At 32.2% G+C, this 17,616-nt stretch overlaps 1 protein-coding gene across 1 annotated transcript; it reads left to right on the forward strand.

Annotated features, from left to right (window-relative positions):
* Positions 1-1,270: 1,270 nt before the first annotated feature.
* On the forward strand, positions 1,271-17,374 carry LOC132727967 (deoxynucleoside triphosphate triphosphohydrolase SAMHD1-like). Its single transcript, XM_060713571.1, has 12 exons — positions 1,271-1,411; positions 5,374-5,504; positions 9,303-9,430; positions 11,082-11,242; positions 12,375-12,490; positions 13,423-13,442; positions 13,694-13,903; positions 14,481-14,572; positions 14,769-14,822; positions 15,823-16,015; positions 16,614-16,703; positions 17,261-17,374. The coding sequence occupies exons 3-12, from the start codon at positions 9,341-9,343 to the stop codon at positions 17,372-17,374; spliced, it is 1,140 nt and encodes a 379-aa protein (XP_060569554.1). The 5' UTR covers positions 1,271-1,411; positions 5,374-5,504; positions 9,303-9,340.
* The last annotated feature ends 242 nt before the right edge of the window (positions 17,375-17,616 follow it).

The raw sequence follows: 17,616 nt of genomic DNA on the forward strand, positions 1-17,616 counted from the left end.
ATTTAAAGATTTTAATGAAATAAAATTTATTGCTCATAAACATCATGCAGAAGAGTGTTACTAAAGAAATTCCATTTGTATATGTGTACAGTATCAATAAAACATTTTTACAAACAAGAATGTTGATAAGGAAAATAAACAAAAGAGATTCTTGTTTCAAAAAACGCTCGGAAATCTACCTTGCAGCAATTAAAAATGGCAACGTTATTCATATTGCCGAGCTGGAGAGCCAATCAAATCATAATATCATAATAGCCGAGTTTTCTCATAAAGGCCGTACTTTTTTAAATAATGACATTGTTTTATGGTCATAATGTCGACGTGAACTTCATATAAATTGGGCGAAAAGGTGCCCAATGATGAAAAATTAATTAAAGATCCTGTAACACAATTTTTTATGGTTTTAAATCATAAATATGATGCTCAAATTAAGATTTATCAATATTGTAGGTTCCAAAAAGCATTATTTATAAAGCTATTACAGAATTTAACATTTCATGTAAATAAAGGGAGGTTATAATATTAAGTCAAATTTTACAATAAGAAATGAATGCATGTATTCTTATGATTACATATAATTTGCACAATTATTCGAGTACATGTTTTACATATTCTTAGATGTTTGAAAATTGTTTTATTTGCATAATAATGTACATATATATAATTTCACTTAATGTGGTAAACCACTTTGATCACAACATACAGGATACAAGTAACAATTCCATAATACAGTGCAATAAGTCTATTAAAAAGACAGTACGCTAAGTCTATAAGATTATCACAAACTAAAGTGCAATAAATATGTAATAATGTTATCCAGACACAAATTACTGCTATCACGCACCAAAATGCAATGCGTCTAACGTTTTCAGAAACTATCATGATAAAATATGTCAAATATAATCTGGCTGAAAAAGCAGGGTAAAAAAATTAACACGTCTCAGGCAGCACAGTGCAATAAACATTTTTAGTACTCGACAATGCAGTGCACACGCCTAGACTTTTATAGCAAACATTCTAACTTGAACAAAACTACATTTAATATACTTCTATAAAGTTAAATAATCTTGCAAGAAAAATGTTTAAAATGAATAAATATATCCATTGAATAGAAAGAATGAGCGGACAATCGCCATTTCTTTGTTATTTGAATTGTACTAATAAACGACCAAGATACAATACCACCACGATAATGCATGTTTTGGGCTTTAAATACTTCTTTGTATATGCATGACATGCATTTGCTGGTTTTAAATATTAGTTGTATAACATATTTTTTAAGCACAAAATCATTGTATGTTCAAGATTCTTTTACAAGATTACAGAACATTGAACGGAAAGATTATGTTCTCTTTTTATGCATAAAATATCTTAGGAATTAAGAAAGCAAAATTTGCAATAGAAGATAAATGTAAGTATTTTTAATGGCACTTAAATCATTTTCTTTTAAACTTATTTTAGAGGCTTTTCTATAGACAACATATACACTCGATAAATGACTCAATCTATCTATGGAGGTTACGAGGGGTGTTCAAGTATGAATGCAATTGGGTCAATTTCCAGTAGTGCTTAACAAAAAGTACCAACATAATTTTATCAATCCTACAAAATGCTCACTTCCATGTGATAAACAAAGTTTTAGTCTTAAATCCAATGTTTAAATGCGTTTTTCATAATATGTGCGAGGTATACTCTTCAGACACTGGGAAATAACCGACAAGATAATTTTTCGCGCCAGTCTTTGAAAAAGATAAAAGTCACAAGGGGCAAGATCTGGCGAACAAGGAGGGTAAGGAAGCTCAACAACCTTTATATGTTTCAAATATTCTCGTACAATGGTGCTTTGTGTGACGAAGCATTGTCATGCAACAACCTGACACCACGGATACTAGTTGCTGGTCGACAGTTTTTGAAATATTTCTTTAATCTATGAAGGACCTTGCCGTTCTTAAACTTTGTCATTTACAGATTTACACTTTGTTTCGGCAATTTGAATAGCAGGACCATTATTGATAAAGAAAATTACATACATGACATTTTTGTCGCTCATGGTGCGTTTTGCTATGTAAGGTACTTCCCTTGGTTGCTCATATTTTGTTATGTATCTTTCGCTTGGGCTCATAAAAGTGAACCCACGTCTCATGGCCAGTGACGATGTTTGCCAAAGATCAATTGTTATATTCAGGGAAATGTTTCAACGACTGTCTGGAGATTCTTACCGGAGCAAGTTTTTGCTCTTTTGTAAAGAGATGTGGTATCCGTCTGGCAGGCACTTATCCTTTTCATTTCTAGAACACGTCTGAGAATTTTATGATCGGCTCGTACAGAGATACCAACTCATTTCGCTATATACCTAGTTGTAAATCTTTCATCAGTAGCAATCAAATCCATAACCTTTGCAACCATTTATGGCGAACTTGCAGTATTTGGACGACGTGCATGAGGTGCATCTTTTACAGAATCCAAAACACTTATAAATTTCTTACACTACCATGTGACAAATGAAATAGAAAGTTCCAATATACACGATATACTTCATTAAATATGTCTTTCGCCTGTTAACTAAGAATACATCGGTTCTTTATAAAGGACTCATTTGGTCAGTGAAAGGAGACCTTTTCCCACATTTTTAGCTTTCGTATACACGAGCTATTGTCAAAGCAGCGAAACATGTACAAAGTTCGTGCAAAACGTGGTTAAAAGCGAGATATTGGCCTAGTTTCGTTCATATTTGACTACCCTCGTAGTCTCATGCTTACAAACATACATACATGCTCTGTTAGATTTTGCCTATTTATAGAGAAAGCTGCCATCCACATCCCTTGCATCGACTTGACTGTACAGAATTCAACCATACGAAAATAGTGTAAATATCCGGAGCTGTGTTCATTTGGCGGTAATCACGGAACATTCAATGTGACACTTCAATACCATTTCATAAATAGCGGTTTATGACCCCAAGTAAAAGAATACGTGTACCCTAAACAATGTGTGGAACTAAATATAATATAATTTAGAAAGGGGTTCAGAGGTTATGAAGCCTGTAGTAACATCTACCTGCAAAAATATGGACATGATAGTTTAGGTAAAAAGTTTCGGGCATCTTGTACAGATATACATTAATACCCCTAGTATTTGTATACGACATATAGTACTGCATGATCATGATAAGTCATTATAAAACACCACTGACAAATATTCCTGATTTGATAATGAAACATGAAAAATGCACAACACAACTTAAACGTTACCAACTTTATTACACTGTTGAAAAATCTAGCATTCCATTGGTAAGATTTTACATTGAGCAAATTTGAGGGAATTATACATGTATTTTAAAACGTTTATGAAGATACAAGTGAAAATAAATAATGCAAACTGAAGTATTCTGTCAATGAAAACTAAACAAAAATGAAAACTGAAAAATGAAACGACTACCGTTGTTCTTAAATCGATACTCTAGGTTTCAAATGTCACAAAATTAATTTATTCGGTTGCAAAGCAGTCGAGTCTTATCTGATTTTAAAAAAGATGCATAGGATTGACAGCGGAATAACAATATTTATTTTGGAGCGTCAATAAAACACAAGTATATAAAAACATTCACATACATCAGCTTCACACTTTTAAAGTTTCTGGCTTTGTTGCATTACACATTTTTATTAACATTTTTATTTCAAATGGAAAGACAATGTTTTCTTATCTCCGTGTACATACTGGACTGTCTGTTGTTTACCAAGATTTCATATCGTGGAACGAGGCTAAAATTAATACATGCGTGAACACGTTGTCTCCATTTGGATCAAACGCATCGGTTAGAGCTGTTGCATTGCAATGTAATAAAAAACATCTGACTTTTTCAATCTATTTGTTGACTTTTGGATACAAGGAAGTTCATTTTGAAGAAATTTATCTTTTAAAGTTTAGTATTTTTCTTTTTAGAAGATATTGATAGTGCTGTGCGGACATAGTTCTGGTTTCAAAAAAATTAAATGGCCGCCTTTTATATAGTTAAGTGATGTGTGCTGTTTTATTTTGGTTAGATTTTGTAAAGGCTCTGACTCCTTTATGTCTTATTTACTACGTTTACGCTCAAAATTAATAATTTATCGTAGGTCATTTGCTTATTAAAAGTTTATACATCGTTTAATCGGGATATAATTAATTAATGTCCAAGTCATTATGATAAACTATTACAAGCAATACTGTCTATATTTAAATAAGACACATGGTACGTCACGACACTGACTGAAGCGTACCCGTCTTGTCACATTATAAAACGAGTACTACTAAACAGTACAAACGTAATGGGTTTCTTTGTGTCATAACGCTTCCCCTTTAATTTCAACAACTGCCCAGATCTATACAGACATTCGTCTAGGTAGCATTTTATTTGGCTGTTCTAAAAGTATGCAGCTCACAGCTGACCATTCCTTCACAGCCATTATACGTGTGCGTAAAGCCTGTTGGATATGCTAATGTAAAGAACCGGATGAGTATGCTTCAAAGAGTTTTCAATTAATTTGTCACAGTAAATTGGTATGCTAATCAGTCACACTTACTACAGGCGATTATGCAAACCTGAATACCTTTATCTTTTCAAGCATTTTTCCGCAACTTAATAAAGCACTTTTGATAGCAGAGGTATTTTGTTATATTACATGAATGTATTATTTCGGTGAGCGAGTATAATATTTCAGATTTGTTTGAATAATGTTAATTATGATAGATGAAATGTTTCTGTTACCTGTCTTATTTATTTCCGTTTGTTTATTTTATTAATTTTTTTGGCATTTACAACCTTTAGATATCTTTACGATTTTCAAACTGTTTGGCCAAAGGGTACATCTTTTACTTTTTTGACACAATTTGTAAAAGCACATTTAAACATGATAGAATATTATAGGCATAGACCGGAAATAAATATGCACTGAACTGTACTTAAATGATGTAATTGAAAGATATGGTTCGTGAAAATGCACTTATAGCATTACTACAAACCAAAGCAAATGTAAGCTTAAAATAAAGTTATCTTACCAGACATTTCAACAAGGACGCAGAAAGAAACTTATAACAATAATTATTATTACTCATATCAATATCATATAAACATTTAAGCTTACAATTGTATTATATTCATCTTTTTTTAGCTTCATTTGCTATTGAAACTGGCGACAACCAAAATGGCATTTTCGTAACAAAACCAACAAACACAAAACAGAACATAGAGCAGATTTGCAAGAATAAGCAAATATATAGCAAACAGAGAAGAAAGCGCAACTATTTGAATTTTACATAATATTGTTAGAAAATAATATTTCTTGGTACATGTTTTATAATTCATGGTATTGTTATATTCTTTTGGCCCTTTAGCATTGCTGATGCCAGCACAATAAGTGTTGAAGATTGAATACCATCTGTCGCTGCTAGAGGGCGTGATGGACGCTGCACATTTTCATTGTTCCTCATAAACAGACTCACCAAACTGAATCTGCAATTTTTATGTAAGTTTGTTTATTTCCTTGCTTTTTTTGAATTTATTCATTATTTATAGAGTTATTGTATTGACTTTGTAAATATTTGCAGCTTTCAACGTGTCACACGCATATCACCGAGGGTCAAGAAATGTTACAGAAATTTGGTCACATGTGTTGTAGTGCACCTTGTATTTTGCGCGTATTTTTATTCAGAATTTGTAGAGTAATTGCCCTTGACTTTTTGTGTCACGTGACGTCTAAAAGTGTTTGAGATAGAGTCATCAAATTTACATAAATGTTGATGTGCATGTAAAATTGTGTAACTGTGGTTTTGTGTGTGGATTATTTCAGTTTTGTTAGTGTCATTGCACTTGTCTTAGTGAAAGTTTACAATTTTCAACTTTTGTCGCGCTTAGCCACAAAAGTGCTGGACGTTGGGTAATGAAACTGTTCGGGAATGTGAGTCAGCATGTGTAGTTGTGCACCAGAAGCTAGTTTATTGAATGTTAATGTCTCTACTGGGGTACCCACTAATGCCTTAGATAATACATTGTGGAACACCCGTGGAAATTGACCTCGGAAATTGAGTGTTGTGGTAATTTGTCTCTCACCTCATAAACATAAGCAGTCGGGGAATATAGTAATTACTAGTTAATTATCAAGGAATGCCTGTTACTTTAGGTGGAATGACAGCCGAGATATGACTCAAAATATGTTAAAATCGGTATATAACCAGACAAAAAACACACACAAAAAAAAAACAATCAAACAAACAAACGTTTAACTTTATGTGCTCGTTCAAGCAAATCGTTATATATAATAGATAGATTTATTGATACTTTAAATACATTCTAAACCATTTTATATATTAAATAATCTGTACATGCAGATGAACCATGTATGAACTCTAATGAAAAATATGTTTTGTTCTGTTTATTTTGTACAAGAAATAATGAAAACAATAATGATTATAATTAAAAATTCAAATTGTACGTCTATGCACTAGCCAAGTTTCTTTGAATTTAAACCGTGAAGTATAGTAAGATAGAATACTACGAAATAAAAACATACATGCGATTCATATATAGTATTTACTTAAATATCTAAAACCTGTTCAAGGAGATGTTTTTGTGACAGTTTGCATGTGCAGTGCATATTTTAATGAACATAAATAAGTAACGCTCCAATAAATAAATCGGTCTGCACAAATTTAATTTGTCATCATAATAGTCAATTATTTCATTCAACAACAGAGTGCAACATGAAAAAAGTATTATTGTAGTTAACTAAGTGCAACAATTTTAAAATGAAACCAGGGTATATATTACAACTGATGCCCAAGTAGTTTAGAATAACATCAGATAACCTGAAGCAATAAAACATTATAATTAATAATTATGCTAAGTTCATCCAATGTTATTTTGGTTTGTTTTGATAACGGGTCTGGTGTCTTCTATGTCTTATTTACTATGTTTCAAATTTCAAACCTAAGGCTTTATAGTTGATCATATATGCTTATTAAAGGTTTATATATCTTTTAACCGGGGCATAATTAATTACTGTCCAAGACATTACAATATAACCATTACGATCGTGTCAGCACCGTTTATATATAAATAAGTCGGGACACAATTATTGGTTAACTTTCCCTACAGACTAAAGTCTACCCGTCGGGTTAAAGTATAAAACGAGTACTACTCGTACGGAAGCAATGATATTTCTGTGTCGTAACGCTTACCTTTTAATTTTTTTCCTTCATGTAAGCATATATTCGCCAAGGTAGCAAATTGTTCAGCTCTTTCAATGTATGCTTTGCGCAGCTGACCGTTCCTTCGCAGCCATTTTACGAGTGCATAAAACCTCGCTTGTAAACTCAAATATATAATACCCTGCGTTAGGCAAACACGTTTGCAAAAGGATTATGAATGTAAAACAGTCTCATGTATGCTATGAATAAAACAATTATGGGACCATAATATAAGTTAAGAATCTTTTATTTGTTTTGTTTAACACTTCAATAAAGTTAATGTAGTTAATATAGAGAACAAAATAATACATTTTAACTTAAACATCATGTCTATTACATGAAGTATTCTTGCAAACGAACAGTTAATAAATGTATTCATTGAATAGATAGAATGAGTGGACAATCGCCATGTCTTTATTATTTGATGAATTGTACAGAAAAACGGCCAATGTTGATACCCGTGAACAAGTTTTTTTGTTGTTGTTTTTCCGCCCAGATAAACATTTATCGGCACTCATATTTTTGTATTAAGCACGATATTCGTTTGCTGGTTTAAAATACATATCCTTTTTACTTAAGTAAAATAAATGCACAAGGTATATATAATGATGGTTTTGCAGTATAACATAACATTGAACTGAAAGATTTTGTTCTTTTCTTTTTTTTTAGAATGAGATAAATTATTTTATTTTAAACATCTTTTAAAAGTATTTATCTCTTCTGTAGGAAAGAAAATAAAAGTAATAGGCCGCTAGGCCGACATGATCACACATCTAGTTATTTAAGGGATTCGATATTGATTCGGTATGCTTGTCAGTCAAACTTATTGAAAAAAGGTATTGAAACCTGACGATCGTCTACATGTACCGAGTTAAGAGAAACAAAATGAAAATATAGTTTCAGTGGCCTAATCGTATATTCACCAGCAAACGGAATATTGAAGTTAAGTTGAGAAAGTAATAATGTTAAAAGCATGTATAAGATTTAAGTATTGTTAAAACAGCTACCTATCCTGTTAATTTTCAGTTTAAGAATTCCACTAACCAGTGTAACCATTATTCTATGATTTTTTTTTTTTTTTCAATTTTTTTAGCTCACATGTGCTAGCTCAGGGAAAGCTTTTAGGATCGTTGAATGCCCGTCGTCCGTCATTCGTCCACATTTGTTTGTGAACACTCAAGCGGTCACATTTTTGCCTCAATCGTCATCAAACTCTGTCAAGACGCTTGTCTAGGTAATTGCTCGGATGAGTTAGAACATGGGTGATCTCTGATAAAAAAACTAGGTCACAGGAGCTGAAAATAGAATTTTCTCTTGTGAACACTCTAGTGTCTACAGTCTTGACCCAAATATCCTGAAAATATGTCTGAAGTTTGTTTTGTTGATTTCTAGGTGCAAATCGAATATGTGTCACCTGGGGTCAAAATCTAGGTCATACAGCCCATATATGGAAAGACCCTGTTAACACTCTAATGGCTACTGTTTTGATCGAATCTCCTGAAAATTGGTCTGAACTTCTTTTTTTTATTTCTAGGTCAAATTCGGATATGTGTCTCCTGGTCATACAGCCCATGTATGGAAATACCTTGTTAGCACTCTAGAGGCTACTGTTTTGATCCAAATATCCTGAAATTTTTTTAGAAATGTTTTTGATGATTTCTAGATCATGTTTGAATATGAAATAGAAAAACCTTTTTAACACCCTAGGGGCTACTGTTCCAGTAGGAATAGCCTATCTGGAAATTGGTCGGAGAGGTTGTTAAGAAGATTTTTAGGTAAAGTTCGAATATGGGTCACTTTGGTTAAAAAACTAGGTCATACAGCCCAAGAATGGAAAAAAATTTGTTAACACTGTAGAAGCTGTTGTTTTCATCCAAATATCCTGGGAATGGATGAGAAAGATTATTTTTTTGATTTCTAGGACAATTTTGAATATGTTTATCGAACGTGAGTTTTAAATAAAGTAATCAAAACTGTTCTTTTACAAAATATTTAACCTTAACGCCGAAGAAAGACACTTTTTATTCTTGTTAAACAGAAAAGCTACAATTGTATGCTATTCATCTTTATTTTTTTAGCTTTATTTGCAATTTGAAACTGAAACCAACCAGAATACATGGCTTCTTCGTTACAAAACCAACGTACAACAACAGAAAGTAGACAAAGTTTGCAAGAACAGGCAAATAAATTATATAGAAACAGGAAAGTAAGTACAATTATTTAAATTCTTTGTAATATTGTTGGATTTTGTTTTTAATTGATAACTTCTGTATTGTTAATTTTATACTGGGCTTTTAATTGGACTTTCACGTTACGTGTAGAGGACTGAATACCGTCTACCGGTTCTATAGGGCGTGATAGATGCTGCATTTTTCCATATTCCGTCATGAGAACAGACTCATCTAACCAAGTCTGCAATTTTCATATATATAAAATGTCGATATAATTGAAATGTCGATTTTCTTGTTTCTGATGGGTCTTCTCTTTTCTAGATTTTCAGTAGACAGGGTTTCATCTATGATTGCAAGGATTAACAATAAGACCGTTTCAATGATTGCAAGTACAGTCACACACAAGTGATAATGTATTTAAGTCCTACTACACATTGACCGCACTTGATTTGATTTGATTAAGAAATTTGCAGTTTGTATATCATGAAAGAGGATGCAACGCTTGAAAAGGTTTCAAACCCCGTCTGTTGTTTTTCGTTTTCATTTACATGTAATATGCCGTTTACTCTCTTTTATTTTTTTAAAATGTTAACTGAAATGAAAATTTTACGATTTTTAATTCATATAACTTTGGCAGGGGCAAAAATATAAGTCTTGCCGTAAGAGTACAAACAACACAATAATTATTGTATTGTTGAATTCAACTTTTTGTATAAATTAGGTAATACTGAAATATATCTTATCGTCAACCTGTTATCTTTTAAATCTGACAAGTCAAATGTTCTCAGAAAGTGAGACCTTAATGTAAACAAACTACCTTGGATTATATCACACATATTGATCATAAACCTATTTCAATGATCACAACGATTTATTTCAAGCAAAAAACATATTTATCAAAAAAATGTCAATATATCAAAATAGATAAAAGCTATGTAAAATGAAAATAGAAAATTCAGGGAACAGAAAAACCCGTCTCACAATATTATATCTATCATAAATTATGTCATAAATGTTAGTGGAAGCTTATCATTTGATACCACATGTACCGTATTAGTTTTTATCCTGATTTCACATGGTATCAAATACCACGGAGCTCATACCCGTAAAGAAAGTATCATTCATTTGAAGTTAATAAGGTATATTACACTATATGATGAGTTTGTAAGTAAGGATTGTTTTTGAGTATTACAACAGTTCTTTAATGTTTGCCGATATTATGATCTTGCATATTTTTAGGATTATTGACAGTGTAACGCTTTAAGGTACACAAACCCTGCCGGTGTAGAGCTAGCTCACATTCCCTTTTGTTAACTTAACAACTTTAGTATTTGCATATCAGCATGCTCATTATGACGTTCTACCAACGTCGTTACAACATCTTAAATTAAGGGACCCGCTGATGTTTTTTATTGACGTGGCTGGATGGGAAATATTTTTTTTGAAATTAGTTTTCCATTTGATACATGTCTGGACGAATCAGTTGTGTGCAAATGCCTAATCTGTTTGTTCAGAAAAATCACTTAAATTGTGTAAAATAACTTTAAATGAAAAGTTTTAACTCAAGTCGGGCTACTAATCGTACAAAAATCGATTTTCAATTGAATTGCTATGCTAATGAGAATAATTACTTTATAGTTAATGCTTAATTACTGTTTTCTTAAATTGGTCACTTTAATTCAATAGGCTTTCCAGGATTTCATTCATGGAAAAATAGAGTTACATCCGGTGTGTGTTCGTATCATTAATACACCGCAATTTCATCGTCTCCGACACATCAAACAAATAGGGACCTGCTATTACGTGTACCCAACTGCCTGTCACAACCGATTTGAGCATTCTATAGGGTAAAATATTACATTCTATGTATTTAGTTCATCTGAGCACAAATGACTCAGATGTGACTTTTTCGTGATGGCAGTTGTGTCTGTCGTTTGTCGTAATCCACAATTTCATTAAACAACATCTCATGTAAAAGTACCCGGTGGATCTTTACATGAATGATACTTAGACAATCTTTTAAAAGTATTTAAAAATTGTAGAATTGGTTTTAGTTTGATACATAAGAAGGTTGCAGAATTTATGAAATGCGGTCTATAAAAATCCCTCTTGTCCTGAACAACAATTCCTGGAGCTTAAATACATGGCATGAAATATCTCTAGGGGGCCTCTACTAAAATTATTCAAATAGCCATTGCATGGGTGTAAATTAGTGCCTCAAAGGCTAACGTTTCGATATTTGGTATGATATTGAGTAATAAATCACTGACTTTCCTTAATAAACTATGACTTAAATTCCAATGACTGACTTCCATTAGCAACCCGTGATTTATATAGTAACCATAGACTTTAAATTTTTGCAATAACAACCTGTGGCTTTTATATTTTATATGCTTACTATTCAGAGGCACTTTCTTTTCACCCAGATTTTGGACTAAAACCTGCCATTTTGTTCCTTGTCATAGGCACCCTTTATAGTGTGATATGCGATTAAAGGATAATCATGGTCCTGTTGTTTCCCTTTGGTCTTGTATATCGATCATATGCCTGGCCCAGTGATATCTTTACGGCACACTAATTTTGTCTCTAAGATCCCACAAGGTAAGCAATTTCTTAAATGTTGGCATTTTTGACAGCCTGTTGTGTATCTATATTATAATGATATTGTGAAAATATTTTTACGTTAAATAAAACACATTTTATAACAATCTTTGAATGAACATTGCATCATAGAACTTAAAAGTTACATGCAGTTATAGCGGAAACTCCTCAGAGTGGTCCTTTGTAGAACAATTACATATTTAAAACGGTAATTATAGAGAAGGACTTCGTTATTATTTAAACCGTTTTTGAACAGCACCTCTAGGCAGCACACACACTTTTTGTCTCTTACAAATGTTTATGCACTTTAGATGTTGTGCTTTAGCTATCTAAACACATGTTCGTTGCTTTGTTTAATCAGTTTGTTTTTTATGGCAGTGTATGTTACCTCGCTGGAAAACTGGTCCGAAAACTCAAAGAACGACAGCCAGACGAAAATATAACAGACGTAGACATTTTATGCGTAGAAATCGCCGGAATCTGTCATGATTTAGGTAGGCAATGCCAGTTCAAGATACGTCGTTGAACGCCACTCTTGCTTGTTGATCCTGTTTTCAATATAATTTGACATATTAGAGTCGCTCTACAAGTCAGTTCCAACCGTACAAGTAAAGGCTACACGGACATGCGGAATGTGAATGATTAACATGACTAGTGAATTACCCTTAGTTGTCGTGAATATCCCTCCAACATTCAAATAGGTTATGCGCTTGAAATGTCTTTTCTGCATTAACGATTGACCAGTTCAATGAAGCCAGCCAAAAGAAAAAAGTGACACATTTTAAGCTAGCTGTAATATTAACGTGTCGGACTAAAAACGTTATTTCTGCACATCTTCCCACCAAATACCTATTACATCCATGACGAAACCCACAAAACATAGAACATACAAATAATTACTTTTTACGCATTTGGCCATTAACTTTGACATTGTCTTTGGCATGTCAATAAGAAAACCATTTGATGTTTGTTTCATAAAATCAATCCAGAAGTTTACAAGTCACAGAGGGAACACATCTGTTGACATTTAACTGTACTTTTGATTTTTAATATTTCATTTGGCATTGAACTTAAGTGATTGCAAATTCTGCAACTGCGATTTATGATATGAGCACCCGGCACAAGGATGATTTACACGTCTCAATAGTTTCAAAACATTAAGACCGAACACAATTCCTTGATAAATATTAAACGATAAGCTGTAAGACTGTTAACAAATTGACTTTGAAATCGTGGTTTGCCATCTTAAACGTATTTAAGTTTTGCTCCTTGTCTTAATGATGAATTTAAAATCAGTCTCATTAAACAGATACATGTTTTAAAGAGAACTACTGTAATGTTTTTACAATAACCTAATTAGGTAAGTCAATTAGTCTACTTTTGATCTCATTACTAAATCTTTATTATTGTTTCCATAAACTGACAGAAGCACCTACCCCTTCAAATGTATGCTTGTATGTACGGATGCATGGACCGTCGATCAGCTTCATAACATAATATAGCTTATGATGCCAATAGAAAGGATTTTTAAAAATTTGATAATTTAATGATGAATCATCAAAGGTAAAATCATTTTCAGATTTTAACATTTGAAAGTAGTTTAGTAATTTTGGAAACATTTAGAGTGGTTTAATTATGAATGTTTCCTCTAACTCTTATTTACCAGCATTTTTAAACAAATTTTTTAACGATTTCAGATTGTTGCAAATGATAGAAACGGTGTTGATGTTGATAAATGGGATTATCTGGCACGTGACAGTCATATACTTGGATTGAATATGACGCTAGATTACGAGAGATGCTTTACTAGTGCTCGAGTTATTAAAAGCAATGGAGAAAATGGGGGTAATGGAACAAATGGTGAACATGCTATTGTTCCTCGGAAGCAAATTTGCTATAGAGAAAAAGTAAATTCTTTATCATTAAAACATCATAAAAACAAAATAATGCATTGTTTAATCATATAAAACTGAAATGGGTGTACAAACATTAATTATGAAAACGACAATGTCACACGTACATGTCAAACTATTGCTTAACCTAGCCTTCATCAACACCGCTGTTGGTTCGAATTTCGTCAACGACGTTTAATTCGTTCATGTGAGGAACTTTTATAGACAGCTTAAGTAAAATCGGTGGCTTTGAATCCCGTTCCGGTCTGAAATAATGCACGAAGGTGAAAATGGGCTCCAGCAGTAAAATGAAAACCAAATGACCTAGTTTTTCCTTTCAAAACTTTATAAGCGTATTCTTTCCACATTTTATCACTTATTTGATGACATTACCCTTCCTGTCACATTTTAAAATTTGGGACGCTGACGACCTTTAGCTACACATGACATGGTGTCGATGTGTTTTAAACCTAAATTAATAAACTGTCGATTCATAAAGGTAAAATATCTTTCTACTCCGCTGGCCTCATGGTATTCTGTAAATGTTTTATATCAAAACTGATGCATGCATATTATATTGTTTATATTTCAGGACGCTTTAGACTTATATGACATGTTTTACGCAAGACTGAACTTACACAGACGGGCTTATCAGCACAAGACGCATACAGTTATTGGTCTTATGTAAGCTTATAAAATCTGAACCATGACTTTACTTCTTGATAAATTTGCATTTTGATGTTTTCGAAAAACTTTCACATGCAAATGTTTACAATAGATAAATTACACTTTATTAGTGATAATATTAGTGGGTGATGCAAATGAGCTAAGTACAAAAGAATATAAATCTAGAAGTAATAGGTAACATTTCTCATTTCAGGATTTCCGATGCCTTGATAGCAGCAAATGATTCTATATTAATTGGAGGGAAAAAGTAAGCTAATATTATACCTATGATAGTTTCGAATCACTTATTTAGTCTAGATAAGAATATAAAGAAACCACATAAAGATAAATCACTAAGATGCACTAAATTTACTTTAAGTACATTGTTATGGTAATCTTTACGTCCACCTAATAAAGTATAGTTGTGTATATTAACATGTCATATGAAATAATAGATTGTTCAACAAATGATATCTTTTTTTTGGAAGCAAATACACGTATACATTATATTCTTACTAGCGTTTTATTCCTTGCGGTCCGAAGACCGCAGGGTATTGGTACGCGTTTTACTTTTGAGGCATGGAGGAGCACGTGACCAGTTTTCGGTGCATGGAGGAGCATGTGATCTGTAAACCGTACACGATTGGTTAATTGACCTTTTCGATAACCTGGCTAAATACCGTTTGTCGTTACTTTACGGAATTACCTCGAAGGAATTAGTCAGATTTAAACCTAATTAAGAACAAAAACCTATTACGTGATATTTCTAATTTTCTATAATTATTTTACCGTTTAAGGTGGAAAAACTTGAATGATTTATTTGAAAATTATCATTGTTTCTTTAATATATGTATCTCAAATTTTACAAACAATAAATTGTTTATAATGAAAATCTACAAAATTAAAATATTCTTAGTGGCATCTGCCATAATAAATAGAGATATTTTCTGCGTAAACTTGTGTGTTTACTTTATTTTTTTTTTGCTTTTAATTATTCATAATATGGTAGGCCTATTTAATCATTTTCTTAAAAAGAAATAATTGTTTTATGTTCGACCTTCTCCGGTCATCAACGGTCACCAGTTTTGAAAGACCTTCTATATTGATCGATTATTGTCAACTATATTCCCGATATAAACGTTTATTTATTCCCCTCTGCCAAAACGGTGTTGAAAATAGTTAAATGAAATATCTTTATATATGAAAAATGTTCCCCGCAGGAAACCATTTTTACTTGTTACTCAGTTAGTTTGCTATCGTTGATTTAGAATTACAGAGACAGTGGACGACATGAAGGCATTCACACTTTTGACAGACGATGTCCTCCAGTTGATTATCCATAAAAAGAAGGAAGAAGACTCAAGAGGCAAAGACAACCCACAACTTGACAGAGCATATCAACTGATACAAGATATCATGAACAGAAGACTGTATAAATGTGTTTCCCAAACACATTGTAAGGTAAACAAGTATATGTTTACTAAAGGTATGCATTTTTGTTCAGCTATGTAATGCTAGCGTATTTATTATATGCTGTTACGTGCTATTGCTCACCTTTATGATGAATATTACAAGTATGTTGAAAAAAAGCTATCCGTTTTTCGTTTAAAGGTAAGCTAACATGGCATTTGTATTTTCGGTTTAACGAAATAAACTGGCACTTGCTTGATAATTAGCCCCGTTATAATTCTACAGGTTACCCTTTTTTCTACAAAATATTGCCTTTACTTCAAGCAATAAATGGCCTTATCGATTGTTTTGTGGGCCCTTTGGCTGAACAAAAATTAGTGAAAGTGATTATTCTGGAAAGAAATGGCGTGGACCAAAGACATAAAAATTTGTACCTAAGTTACTGGTCCATACACACATAATTGATAAATAAAACTTGACAAAACCTTTCCAAGCTCTTCATGCCAAAAACACCTCCTTGGAGTTTCTTTTAAAAATGTAGTACGAATTCTTCTATCCCCTTTTATGAATATAAGCTTCATCGACACAACAAGTACCATTCCCATGTATGTACAGCGGTTACCTTTACAGTTTCTTTTGTCGATTATAGGATAAAAATCTAACAAAAGCAGACGTATTAGATGGACTGAAAAAATGTTTGAAAGACAAAAGTGTTCCAGAAAATTTTATAATCGTTAACGTAAGTAAGGACAAAAATAATATAATATCTATTTAAAAATTCAGATCTGTAGGGAAAAAATATTACTGAAACAATATCCAAAGGTTATTTTATATATTTTTCAGTAAAAGAAAAATTAATATCAAGAAAAGGTTCTTGTCATTACAGTTATAATGACAATGTCATTTTTAAAGATATACCGCTATGTTTTAAGGACGACATTTAATTGTGTTATAGTCTATCTTATCAGATTTGTTTGGTTACCATACCTGACAGTCCGTACAGTCAAAAGGCGGTTAAAATACTAGACACAATAAGTTTCTATTAAACATTATTTTTAAATTTGTAAAACAATTAATATAGCAAAAAATGTAATGAAGTACCGCATGTTCGCCTAAGACGGGCACAATGTAAAGACTCTTACAGATATAATTTGATCAAAACGCATTTCTAGGCGGTATAGTGTGTAATTATGTTTTTATAAACTAATGAAATCCATTTATTCATATTTACAAACACGATCAGCTTCATCAATATATAATGCTGCAAATCTTAAACGCATCGCTTCAATGTTTTAGATTGTGAAATTTAACTACGGTATGAAAAATAGAAATCCTTTGGATAAAGTACGATTTTACAAGAAAGACAAATTGGATACAGCTTTCAAATTAAAAAAGGAACAGGTACTTTAAAAGTTTCTTGACTTGTATATCATTATGCATAAATTAACCGACTAAATAACTTAAACTGTAAATTCTTAAACTAGTTATCAAGTTATGATATTCATAAGTTGTTTTGACTGAGATTGTTTTCATTCAGTTGATTATGATATCTGAAAGTGAGTCACACCAGTAACCCTTGTTCGTCTTCTTTAAAAGGCTCGTTTGTGTATGAAACCTTCTTCTCTAATGTCTTCTAATAAGATCTTTTCCCA

This window comes from Ruditapes philippinarum, unplaced genomic scaffold (genome assembly GCF_026571515.1).
Source record: "Ruditapes philippinarum isolate M1 unplaced genomic scaffold, ASM2657151v2 ctg1696_1_1_1_1, whole genome shotgun sequence".
Classification (NCBI taxonomy): domain Eukaryota; kingdom Metazoa; phylum Mollusca; class Bivalvia; order Venerida; family Veneridae; genus Ruditapes; species Ruditapes philippinarum.

Bases quoted from the DNA above. Each gene is read 5' to 3' on its own strand.
- LOC132727967 (XM_060713571.1), top strand. From the start codon at position 9,341: ATGGCTTCTTCGTTACAAAACCAACGTACAACAACAGAAAGTAGACAA. The intron at 9,431-11,081 runs GTAAGTACAATT...TTAATTCAATAG, and splicing joins AATTATATAGAAACAGGAAA to GCTTTCCAGGATTTCATTCA. The intron at 13,443-13,693 runs GTATGCTTGTAT...TAACGATTTCAG, and splicing joins AAGCACCTACCCCTTCAAAT to ATTGTTGCAAATGATAGAAA.